Source organism: Arctopsyche grandis, chromosome 8, assembly GCF_051622035.1.
Source record: "Arctopsyche grandis isolate Sample6627 chromosome 8, ASM5162203v2, whole genome shotgun sequence".
Classification (NCBI taxonomy): domain Eukaryota; kingdom Metazoa; phylum Arthropoda; class Insecta; order Trichoptera; family Hydropsychidae; genus Arctopsyche; species Arctopsyche grandis.
The window spans coordinates 3034470-3048098 of record NC_135362.1 but is presented as its reverse complement, the minus strand read 5'-3'; the positions used below and the strand labels follow the sequence as shown (position 1 = coordinate 3048098).

Here is a 13629-nt window from a genome sequence, read left to right as displayed (position 1 = left end):
TCATTTAAGATTAGGTTGTTAGGGTCGCTATTATTCAGTCTCACTATCACACGCGAGAACTGAGACAGTGAGACCGCATATTACAGTAAAAACGTGAAGGTAGATCCCATACTAAAGTAGATATGTGAAGGTAGACCGCATACTAAAGTAGAACCCATAATTATTATATGATTCGAAATTATACATGACATCTATGGTCAAACATTGCAAAATGCATTGCAAACATCGGATACAATACGATCAACAAATATTTAGACAACAAGACGATTTTTTTCTATACAATAATCATCCACAGAGACCCAGTAAACCTTGATATATAACATAATAACGGGAAAGCAAATTTTATAGGAACTGTTTCTATGAAAATCAGAAAAATTGGCAAATTCTGATAAGAAACGATCGACCTGGAATCACAAACCAAGGACTGGCCAGCAGCGGGACTATAGTGGGATTCGAACCCGTGACCACTCTGCTCAAGAGCATAATATGCTAACCCACTAGTCCACGTCGCTGGTAAAACTGTGAATTTGTTCCATTCTCTTGTTATGTCATACCTGGCGTGTATCTATTGCACGAATACGTGCACCAGTCCACTTGTTTGTTTAAACATCTAATTTTTTTTTTAAATATGTGTGTATGTCTAACGAGAAATTTTCAAGTTTGATTATGTCAATTGTAAAGGCGATTTGCTTGGATTATCGTCAGTTTATTTATGTAGTTTTCATTATTTTATTTTTTAGTGGTATGTGCAATACTTTTGGCTCATTCCATACACCGAGATAATGTCGATGAAATTTATAACAAAGTAATATCGTGCACTTACGAGTCTCATTTATGCAAAATGTGTATGCAACCGAATAATGACTGCATGCGACCATCATTACGTCGGTGACATTTCAATACAATTGTATTTATGGTCTTATTCTATTTCAATTTTTTTCCTTTTTATTGTCATTTCGTACACGGTGGGCCGAAAGTCCAGTCGTAAATATTTTACGACTGCAGGGAAAAACACAATAATTATCCAGTATACTTTTATTGACCTTAAGAAGTTTTCTCAGAAAAATAAATCCAATTATATTAAAACATCCTGGTATTTTTTTTGTACTGTCAGTTTGTAGGTAGGACAAAATTTCACAGTAAATAATTTGTATTTTATATTCATGAAATTGCTCAGTTAATAAATTTGTCAGAAAAATGCTAAGATAGTTCATGAAGTAGCGAGCCAAATGACTATTTCATGAATTCGTCGAAAATATTCGCCCATTTCATGATACAGTAGCGGTCAAAAAAGGTGTATACTGGATTCGAATGAAAAATAAAAGTGGACACATTTTTTTTGACCGCGACTATACATATGCCGGAATTCATTACTCAGTTCATGAATTGACTTACAGATTATAGTAGCACCTCTCGTGATTTTATTTTAACTAAACCAAATTAAATTTTTTGTATTGTATGAAAATATATATCTTATTAATCATAGTAATGCTCATTTCAATTTAATCACCATTGACTATCTATTATTGGATGAAGGCATCTCCAATACGCTCGCATTCGTCTCTGTTTTGGGCAACATTCATCTATCTCAAATCTCAACCCAAGGATTGTAAATAGGTTTTTGAGCTCTTTTTCCTATTGTGCTTTAGATTAACATTAGAATAAAATAATACTGTGATTACTAACCAAATTAAATTAAATTGTAAAATAGAAAATGATCAGTAGATCAGTAGCTATTAAAATATATATAAGATGTATTGTGAACATAATTTCGTAATAATCTATTTTAATAGCTTCTGATCTACTGATCATTTTCTATTTTACAATTTAATTTAATTTGGTTAGTAATCACAGTATTATATTATTCTAATGTTAATCTAAAGCATAATAGGAAAAAGAGCTCAAAAACCTATTTACAATCCTTATAAATGTTCATAATACATCTAATACATAATATTAATTAAAGACTCTCTTAAGTCAACGATCTAAAGCAGATTGTGTCTAGTTAATCTGTGTTTATACCTGAAAGGTATAGACATTTTGTTGCAATCACCGAGACTCTTCACAAGTGTGTTAGTATGGTTATTAGTGATTCTGTCATAGAATCTACTGGTTAGTTTGTTAGTAATGTCTGTAACAAACGGAATATTATATATGGCATGCAGTTTTTTCAGGTTAGTATAGATGGGTGTATTATAAATTATTTTTAGGGATTTATTTTGTATTACTTGGAGCTTGGAAAGGTTAGTATTCGAGGCGTTATTCCATACAGGTGAAGCATAGGTTATGAAAACGATCGGATAAGAGATAAGAGATATAAAAATTACCACTAACACGAAAACCATGTGAAATGCAAAGGAGGTATGTAAAAAAAGGCGACGAGCGTGGGAGTATTGGGATGCCAATTTACAGGGAGCGTATCAATGAAAATCATAAAAATTGGCAAACTCTGATAGGAAACGATCGACCTGAAGTCACAGACCACAGACCAATGCCAAAGCATAATATGCTAACCCACTAGTCCACCCCGCTGTTTCCCTTATGATAGCTGAAATAAATTTGAATAGTATTCCGGCTCATGGTCGTTGTCTGCGTGACTTTTAGCCCGGCAGTTGGTGAACTTGCGATCGGCTAACGGCAAAAATGTCACAGGCAATTGTGTTTCCACGTTTGTACGTATTGTTTTGGATAGGTTGTCGATAATGCGCGCTCATTACGACCCTCGGTCGCGTTCCGCAAACAATCCAATTATATTCGACAATTTTCCGCAATCATCGAGCGAATATGGCGAATGCTCCGCTGCGTTTGCCGTTTCGATTCGCCATAACGGCCTCGTCTCACGTCTCCGATCTGTCCAACGGACGACCAGAAAAAATATTGCGATTTACAACAATTTGTTGGTCGTAGATATTACATATAACATCCTATCCAACTCTTTTTTCTGTGCTGAATCTACGGTCGCTTCTAGAGTCATCTCCGGTTCGCAGACGATATAGTTGTAATAGCTCGCGATCCAGCTGACCTACTTAAGAGGGCTGGACAGCAGCACCTTTTCCATACAAACGTACTATACTCCTCCCTTCCTCAATTATGGCACTAGATAAATTATTTTTTAATATGCTATGGATATTCACCATTGGGGTGCATCTATCGTTTTATTTTTTTGATTAATTATTTTTTATAGGAGCTAGGAGCCGCCAAACATCTATAAAATCGCACTATAAAATTTTACACCCACGAAACGAGTCCAGCGTGCTTATTTAACGGTCGATTTAAAAAAAAATACGCCGATAGATGCACAGAAAGTATCTTTCTCATACCGATGATGAACTTTTTTTAAAAATTGGTCCAGTTTTAGAGGAGAAAATAGCAGAATACGAAACCTTGATTTTGTCAATTTAAAATACGTTTTATCTGGTCGAAGCGCAACTGTCGCATTCACTCAATATATACATACACTCAATATATATATCGAAGAAAGGAACGGTAACAGAATTAAAGTTTCGGGTGTACAGCCCTCTTAACAGACCAACACAGCTGGACAGGGAAAGTAGGAAAGTAGGATTTAAAATTCGCGTAGATAAGACCAAAATGTTCAATAGTTATTGCACGCCTGATAGCATTTCATTAGATGAAAAGTCAAACATATAAGGCTGCATACAGGCTAGTGACATGCTTTTATAAAAATACTTTTTACAAAATTAAAAATCAATTAAAATCAGACACCTGATGGCACGTCCTACACTTTTCGTTATTCACTAAGAATTCTAAACTTGGCGTTATTCTAAGAACCTCATCTCGTTTAAAAATTATTTGTGTACTTCGTATTCATTGTATCACAGGAAAGCTTACTAAACAACAAGAGGAGGGGATTGACCATTCAGAAAGAGATAAAAAATAGAGATAGCATTCACAAGTTTGGTCGTACAGAAAGTAAAAAAGTGTAAAAAAATATAGTGCAGGCCTACGCAAACCGCGGCCCGCTTGCCGCATGCGGCCCGCCGAGTATTTTGGTGCGGCCCACGAGCAAAATTCAAAAAAGTTTACTTTTTATCGTTTCTGACATAAGATATAATTCGAATTTGGGCCAAACTAGACGGCAAACTAGAATACAAACTTTAATAAGCAATTATCATCCATATTAGAATCGATCACATGGTACTCGATAGCTCTCGACGAAAGTAATGATCGAAAAGATACCGCACAGTTATTAATTTTCATACGCGGATGTAACTCAATTTGAAATTATTGAAGAGTTTTTGTCATGGGAATCACTTAAAGATCAAACAGCAGGAGCTGATATTTTTGAAAAAGTTGTCAATTGCTTAAAAAATAACAACTGATGGGACACCAAGTTTGACCGGTAAAAATATTGGACCATTAAAGAAAATCCAGGATAAATTTGCGAAAATTGTATTGATTACAATTTAATTATAATTCATTGTATTATACATCAACAAGTATTGTGCAAAAATGTGTTAAAAGTTGAACATGTGACATCTTGTATTATTAAACTTGTAAATTTAATACGATCGAATGTCTTGAAACACAGACGATTCATTGCTTTTCTTCAAGTTATTAAATCTGAGTTCACAGATATTATTTATCATAATCATATTCGATGGCTTAGCCTAGGAAAAATACTTCGGTGAGTATGGGATACAAAAGAAGAAATCGTTCTACTTTTAGAAATGAAAAATATTATCAACTTTCCCGAATTAACTGATAATTACTGGCTGTGTAATTTTGCATTTACTTTGGACATCGTAACACATTTAAATACTTTCATCACTGTGTTCCAAGGGGAAAATTTATATGTCCATGATATGGTGAAAAGTTTGAATGCATTTAAATTAAAACTACGACTGTTTTTTTCACCATTTATTGATTAAACGGGTAGACCACTTTTCAACCATGAAATTGCTGAAGATACCAGAATATGGTGAAATTATCAACGATTTGGTGATTTCGGAAAAATTGAGATAGGCTTGTCTGATGTCAATAAGCTTCCCTTTAATATCTTAAAGTGTCGGGTCATTTCTTACTCTCGTTCATGTTTTCCTTTTGAGTATTCGTACAAATTTCATGAATCTCTTATTTTAAGAGAATTATTTATATCAGATTTGTGATAGGGCCACAAAAATCCTTGGATTCGTGATTCGACAGATCTAGTGTTCTCTGCACTAGATCTTGACAAATTTGTCTTACTGTCTTGACAAATTTCTTCTAAATCATCCATTTTGAAGATGGACAAATTCAAAATTAAAATTCGAAAAAATGAAAAAGTTAAGTACGGAAACAACCGAAAGAGTGCAACGGAGGTGCAACAGAAACTGAGGAGTTGCAACAAAAACCAATAAATAATAAAATAGCGAGAAAATTACTTGTACCCAACATAACCAATGTTTATTATTTGTGACCATTTTTTTCTCCAGTAAAGTCACCTTTTGTCTTTGAAATGCACAAAGCCGCCGATGCAGTGAAATGTTATATTAATAGAAGTGGCTTTAGGCGTCATATTGTTGTCAAGTGATGATTGTCCACAGACAAGATTAAATAATTTTAGCATCAGTCATATTTAATGCTTGTTGTTCGACGTATGTCCGATAAAAACTTCTCTGTTTGTTTATATTACTCGCAAGATGGGCAAGCATCCGTAAAAATTGCACAATGCATTCAAAAACACACAATAAACAACATGGGATACATTTTTATAAGTAAATTGATCCGATTGTATTCCGTGCGATGTAGCGTATTTATAGAGACGTACCGCGTAAAATTGACAACAATTATTTATTGGTAAGGGCCCCTCTATTCTTATTATATCTCTCTGGTCGCAGTATGCCATAATATTCACCAGAAATGCCGTGTACCTGAATGTTCACAGTGGAAAAAAATGGTTATAGTTTTTAAAAAATGCTCCAGAAACGCTAGAAGGTTTATGGCGCAGTGATGCGGATTATCATCTTACTAAATAGAAACAAACCTTTACATTTATAGTCATCAAAATCAATTGCTAACCTTTATGTAGGTAGATAGTAGCATGCTATATTTTTCATATATCAAATTCGCATACAAAATCTACTTATATAAAAAAGTTCAATAACAGTTTTTTTGAGTAAATTGAATCCGATTTTATTTTTTGCGTTGTAGCGTATTTAAAGAGACATACCGCGTAATATTGACAACAATATTTTTTTATTGTTGGCCCTTCTATTATTATTACATTTCTCTGCGCCGATGCACGTGTTTGAAAAGCGAAAACGGAGTGTTTATATGTTTGTAAAACATTATTTTGCGTAATTTTGCATTCTCAAAATATATCGTAGCATACCGTGTTGGTTGTTTATCACTAAAATTTCGCACCAATAGCACGCGTACATCAACGTTTACGAGTAGGAACTCTGGTCACCGTAATATTTGAATTAAAAAAATCTGTATAATAGGAATTTTGAATGAGATCTTGTTAAAATTAAAGTATAAGTTATTTAAAAATTATACTTTTTCTTTTTGTTCGTTTCGAGATTTTTTTTTTTCAAAATAATATTTTTCAAACCCTAGTAGTGATATCTATTATCAGAGATTAAAATATTAAAGCGCGCATATGTGAGTAATCCCGTCTCCAAGCTATCGAAATGAAACGCGCACATATGCGCGCCCCGGCGCCCGGTCAAAAATTCAAAACGCGCATATATGCGCGCCCCGGGCTGCACGTGTTAAAGTAAATTAATTCAAATGGTACATATAAGGTGAATCTCAGACAAAATATTAAAGGGAAATGACTCATGGATTTAAATCCACAACATGAGCGCTATATGGATTTCGACTATTTGGCATTTCACTGATGATTCTCCACTGGTCATTTGCGGGGTCGTACTCCTGGACTGATCTGTTACAGTAGCCCCCTGAAAAAGCCAAATCAAATTGTTTCATGAAATAATTTAGATTAATCTGAGCAATCGAACAGATGTAAGCGTAAATACACCGAAACAAATGATCTTTCCATCGTGATAAATCGCACTTTGTCCAAAATCTTTTACTTCAGTCCAGGAGTCGCTTTCAGGGTGGTATCTTTCGACATTTTTGAGACCTTCAGCTTTTATAAAATCATTGTTACCACCAATGCAATAGATGTAATCGTCGACAACGACCGTCTAAAAGTCACGACAAAATTAAATCAATAGATACACAAAAAATGCTTTGAACTCGCTTAGTTGGTAGCACATTGGTTTATTAAACTTCAACAAATACTAAACTAATACTTTTTAGCAATGATTTTGATTTTATTTCATCTAAAAATGAAACGTCAAACATTTATTGAAGTATTAAAATCAAATACGATAATTTAATTGGATTTAAACAAAAACTATTAACAAATGATGGCTTTGGTAAAAACAATTTCAGAACCAATTCATTGCGGGACATTCTCGGGTAGTGTCATTTTCTTTTACCAAAAAAATATTGTTAATTTTCTACGCGATAATTCTACGATGAGATTTTAAACTTACAGCTGACGATCGTCTCTTCCATTTCATCGAACTTAAGATCTTCCACTGATTTTTTTTTGTGTTAAATACTTCAACCGAATTCACACATTCATTTTCATTCATACCACCGAAAACATAATTTTTTTCTTTATAGACTACTGACGTGTGATTTGCTCTTTTACTTTTCATGGAGGCGACATTTTTCCAATTGTTTTTGACGTGATCGTATCAGAAACATAATGAAAAAACAACAGTTTTAACATTCCAAATACGACAAGGAAGATGATAAGAAATTAAAGCAAAATGCACTAACTCTTTAACAGTATTTAATTGAATTTTATCATTAAATCCATTGTGAAAATCCTTCCATTGACAATAGCTGCTGTTGAAAATATCTGTGAATGAACCCGATTGACATTCATCGGTGCCAAATTTTTTAACGCTTTGGAATGTAGATCAAACTAAAAACAAAATAAGTAATTTATAGATAATAATTACAATAGTATACATAGAACAATATTATAAAATAAAACTAAAGTTAAAAAAAATTATTTAAATAATAAAAATAATAATTTTAATAGGAAGAATCACTAATTAATTAACCAATGAAATGAAATGAAAAAGGTTTAATTTGAAACGAAAAGTGGTTCAATTTGAAATTAATGTCAATTTGATACGAAAAAGTGTCAATTTGATATGGAAAAACAATATAGCTGCAAATTTACGCTAAGGAAATATAATCTAACCATCACAAAATAATGAAGATAAACTTTGATTTTCTTGTGAATGAATATTTAAATATTTTTAACTAATAATCCAATCAAGATCTACGCAAATGTGAATGTCATATTTGTCAATTGAAAATTGAGATATTTGCATACTTTATCATGTGTCCTTTCTTTGAAATTCCACCCCCCCAAACACAAATACGTTGTTTTTAAACACTGCTCCGAATCTATCCATTGTAGGGTAATCAGTCCATGATTTCGACTTTAGATTGTATATAGCAATTGTAACAAGTTCCTAAGACAAATGAAAAATTAACAGTTCATAAACATACCAAATTACCAATAGATAAGAAGTGCAAAATAATAAAAAAATATTTTTACGCCAAAACTTTGTCCTTCTATAATTAAAACTTGTTTATTTTTATTTCGAAGTATGGAATTCATCAAAGGAAGAGTAGACCTCTTTTGTGGCATTTCATGCCATTTTGAAGCATCCAACAGCAACTGACATCCTTCGATGGATTCACAACCGAGTAACGTCACTTCTTCGAGTAAAAACTTTTAAAGCCAATAAAATGTGAAAATTAAAACTCTGCGATCGATTTATCATCACATGCAGATTAAAATTAGAATACCAACCGAAATAGAGCAGAGTGGATATCTTATACATTTCATCAGTGAATACAGATCAGTCTTTCTGTTGGTCCAGTCGTGTTTGACCCACTGGGATAGTCCTTCGAACACCTGCTCTTCTGAAGACACTTGCAAATCATCAGAAGATAGCAACCTTTTCACATCATCAGCAGACATGTTGAGAAACGTTTGATGCTTTGTTATCTTGAAAATCATAATGAACTTTTACGTAATTTTTGCAATAACAGAATCTGATAAATAATATCCGGACTAACTTTCAGAAAATTATCCAGTAAGTAGTCATCATTTTTTTTCGTTTTTTTGGGAAACTTTTCTGCTGCTTCGACATACTGTCTCTAAGTATGAATAACAATACTTTTTAAGTTCATCCATTTGCCACATTTCAGCCAAATTTATAACATTTGCTATCTGCTCTTGCCTCAATTCTTTAAAAAAAAATCGTTAAATTTATACGGAGGAATAATAAATAAAACTCGTCAATGGTCACTCACCCACTGTGCCCTTATATAGGAATTCGAAAGCCTTGGCTATAGACTCATCGTGAATCCCTTTGTAATACATCACCAATTCCCGCATATTTTGGTTAAGTTTGGTCCTGAAAAGTAGACTCGCCGCATGTAATATGGATTTGTGAGTCTTGTATCTGAAATTGGATTAAAAATTGGAATGAAATCGGCCAATTATTAATATTTTAATATTATAATTAACGCGTGAAGTTTTTCTAAAACCTTTTGTCCCTGATAATTAATTCGATGTCGTAATACATTCCTAACGAAAATAATATGCGCATACATTGCATGTGCTTGAATCCGTGTAGCATTTGAGAGTGATGATCGAAGTCGTCCATTTTCGGAATGAGATTTTTTATATTTGAGAACGCGAATCTTAAAGAATTGAATACAAAATTTTCATTAACAAAATACAATATTGAAACAATTCAGTTTCAATATGAGACTTTATTTCAGAATAGCATGTCTACAAGAATGGACTAATATTATAAGAACTGCGTTAACCAAGTCATAATTATCTTTTTCATTTTTGTAAAAATCTATTATTGGACTCGGATGTTACATATATTATTTATTTACTATTTGTTTTTTTTATACATATCTATGTACATCCTGTCTGTTGATTTTTCAATTAATAAAATAAAATAAAATAATCGAAATATTATTGTAACAAAGTATACTATTTCTTCACGATCATTAGTTTGGTCATGATGCTGTGAATTTTAAAAAGATTTATATAACTTTTGGATATTTTTACATCTGGTATATAATGCTTACCTTTGAATGTATTAAAGTCGACCAATCGGAGATAACTGTTGAAAATATTGCGTTTACCGTGAAATACATACATATTTTAGGGCGTGTGATAAGAATATGTCAAATGTTTGTAATAAATTCAATTGATAACGAATTTATCTTTCATGTTAGTCCAAAAAAATACCTTTGCGAATATCGCGAATCTTATTAGGAATTTAGCGGCATAAACGTCAATGAAAGTAATATTGGGGAAAAAATTATTATTGTCATAATGATTATAATTATAGAATTTATACAGGGGTTATTCGCACGGGGGTTAATGTCCAGGCGGTTTTTGACCGGGGGTAAGTGTCCAGGGGGTGCATGCCCTGATACTAGAGATTCCAAATATTCGTCAAATGAATTATTCGAACATCGATTATTAAAATAATGAAATGTTCGAGTATTCGAATATACTTGAAAATTTTATATATTTTTAGATGTTGAAAAAAAAATAACCACAAGAAAAAAATGAGCATAACAACAATATTTATTTAAAATTTAAAAATACATATTTTAAAAATAAAAGTGAATTAAACGTTTCAAATTTCAGATTTTTTTGCAGTTTCGTGTTGTAAATATCAATAAGGATAATGCTTACAATTTGTAACTTTCGTGTTTAAATAGTTCTCATCTCGATTTATCCGATATGATGCTATTATTAATTGATATATGTATGTGCCCATAATTACGAAAGTGTTCTAATTATGGGCACATATTACAATATAACTGATATTAAACAATAAAATCGATTTTTTTCCTGACTTAGACCGCTGTCACAATATTTAAATTATAACGAATAATATTCGAATAAAATTGAAAATATTCGAGTATCCATAAGAATTCAAAAATTTATGAAATATAGGCGAAATATATAATAATAGGTACCACTTCAAGTCAGTCTAAAATTTTGAAAAAAAATCACATCGTAACGATAAACATTTTAGTAACTGATGCTACATATGTTTCAGTTTGATAGGATGAAAGATATTTCAATTATCTCCGAAATACACAGTCATATGCAACACATTTGACCATATGATCTTTTTAATTGTTTAAATTTATTTTTTATTTGAAAAAAAAAACAGTATAATATTATTAATATAGAGATCGATTTACCCGCGGTCTTTCTTCATTTAAAACATTTAAATTCAATTATGAATATATCTTATATTACATATATTCATAATACATATACATACGTATTTTAAAATCAATTGTCTTTGGAAAATTGTTAATTTGTATTTTAAAGTAAATTAATTAAAATGGTACATTTCAGACAAAATGTGAAAGAAAAACGACTTATAGATCCACAACATGAGCCGTAAAACAATTTCCCAAATTTGGCATTTCGCTGATGATTCTCCACTGGTTATTTGCGGGGTCGTACTCCTGGACTGATCTCTCATGGACACCCCCTGAAAAAGCCAAAGCAAATTGTTGAATTGAATTCGTAAAATAACTCAGATTAATCTCAGCAATCAAACAGACGTAAGCGTCAAATCACCGAAACAAATGATTTTTCCATTGTGACAAATTGCACTTCGTCCAGAATTTTTTACGAGAGAATTTCTCACTTCAGTCCAGGTGTCGCTTTCAGGGTCATATCTTTCGACATTATTAAGTGAAGAATCACAATAACCACCAATGCAATAGATGTAATCGTCGACCACGACCGCCTAAAAGTCACAATAAAATTAAATCAATAGATACACAAATAAAAATGCTTTGAACTGGCTTAGCTGGAAGCACATTGGTAGATTAAACTTCAACAAATACTAAACTAATAAATTTTTAGCAATGATTTTGATTTCATTACATCTCAAAGGGAATCGTCAAACAATATTTAATGGGATTTAAACAAAAACTATTTACAAATGATGGTTTTGGTTACAACGGTTTCTGAATCAATTCATTACGGGAAATTCTCGGGTATTGTCATTGTCTTTTACCAAAATAATTTAAATTTACGAAATAACCATAATTCTACAGATGAGATTTTAAACTTACAGCCAACGATGATCTCTTCCATTTCATCGGACTTAAGATCTTCCACTGATTTTTCTTTGTGTTGAATACTTCAACCGAATTCAAACATATTTTAGCATTCTGCCCACCGAATACATATATGTCTTCTTTATAGACTACTGACGCGTGGTTCGATCTTTTACCTTTCATGGAGGCAACATTTTTCCAACAGTTTTTGACGTAATCGTATCTGAAACGTAATGAAAAACAACACTTTTAACATTTCAAATACGACACGGAAGATTATAAGAAATAAAAACAAAATGCACTAACTCTTCAACAGCGTTCAATTCATCTTCATCACCATATCCTCCCATTACGAAAATCCTTCCATTGACTACAGCTGCTGTTGAACGACTCCGTTTGACTTTCATCGGTGCCAAATGTTTTAACGCTTTGGTGTGTAGATTAAACGAGTAAGCCTTTAAAATCACGGATGATTTTACATACATAATATTATTATTTTAAATGTAATTTCAACGACACGTCAACTTGATTTTCGTAGAAATAAGAATTCAGCATAATTTTTTCCACAAAAATGACAGTGAAATATAAAACCTTTATTTTTCACTCCTAAACTCCTTATTTTTCAAATTAAAATTCCTTATTTTTCAAATTGAGCGAAAAAGGTTTAAATTTAATTTACATACAGGCTTTTCATTCCAAATTGACCTATGAGGTTTAATTTGAAATGAAAAAGAGTAAAATTTGGAATGGAAAACTTGTATAACCTCAAATATACGGCAAGGAAAAATAATTTAACCATCAAAAAATAATGAAGATTTTATTTTATTTTCTTGTGAACGAATATTTAAATGTATTCAACTAAAAATTTCATTAAGAAAAGCGCAAATGCGAATTTCATATTTGTCAATTGAAAAATTGACATATTTGCATACTTTATTATGTGTCCATTCCAGGAAATTCCACCCCCCAAACACAAATACGTTGTTTTTAAACAATGTTGTCGAAATGCTTTCGTCTTTTATATCCATTGTACGGTAATCAGTCCATGAATTCGACTTTAGATTGTATGCAGAAATTGTAACAGGTTTCTAAGACAAATTAAAAAATTAACAGTTCATATACATAGCAAATTACCAATAGATAAGAAGTGCAAAATAATAAAAATATATTTTTACGCCAACACTTTGTGCTCCTATAATTAAAACTTGTTTATTTTTATTTCGGGGCTTGGAATTCATCAACGGAAGAGCAGATCTCTTTTGTGGCATTTCATGCCATTTTAAAGCATCCAACAGTAACTGACATCCTTCGAGCGATTCACAACAGAGTGACGTCATTTCTTCCAGTAAAAACTTTTAAGCCAAGTAATACGTAAAAATTAAAACTCTACGGTCGGTTTATCATCAGATGCAGATGAAAACAAAAATACCAACCGAGACTGAACAAAGCGGAAATCTTATA

At 32.0% G+C, this 13629-nt stretch overlaps 1 protein-coding gene across 2 annotated transcripts; it reads right to left on the bottom strand.

Moving 5' to 3' along the window:
- Positions 1 to 6536: 6536 nt before the first annotated feature.
- LOC143915649 (kelch-like protein 4) lies at positions 6537 to 9512 on the bottom strand. 2 transcript variants are annotated; one of them, XM_077436362.1, is made up of 7 exons: positions 9124 to 9512; positions 8855 to 9052; positions 8597 to 8773; positions 8369 to 8510; positions 7801 to 7948; positions 6986 to 7154; positions 6537 to 6905 (listed from the first exon to the last, which is right to left on the bottom strand). In XM_077436362.1, the coding sequence occupies exons 2-4, from the start codon at positions 9023 to 9025 to the stop codon at positions 8373 to 8375; spliced, it is 486 nt and encodes a 161-aa protein (XP_077292488.1). In that variant the 5' UTR covers positions 9026 to 9052; positions 9124 to 9512; the 3' UTR covers positions 6537 to 6905; positions 6986 to 7154; positions 7801 to 7948; positions 8369 to 8372. The 2 variants fall into 2 exon arrangements, with proteins under 2 accessions (XP_077292488.1, XP_077292490.1); XM_077436364.1 differs by having other exon boundaries at positions 8855 to 9294.
- Positions 9513 to 13629: the final 4117 nt, after the last annotated feature.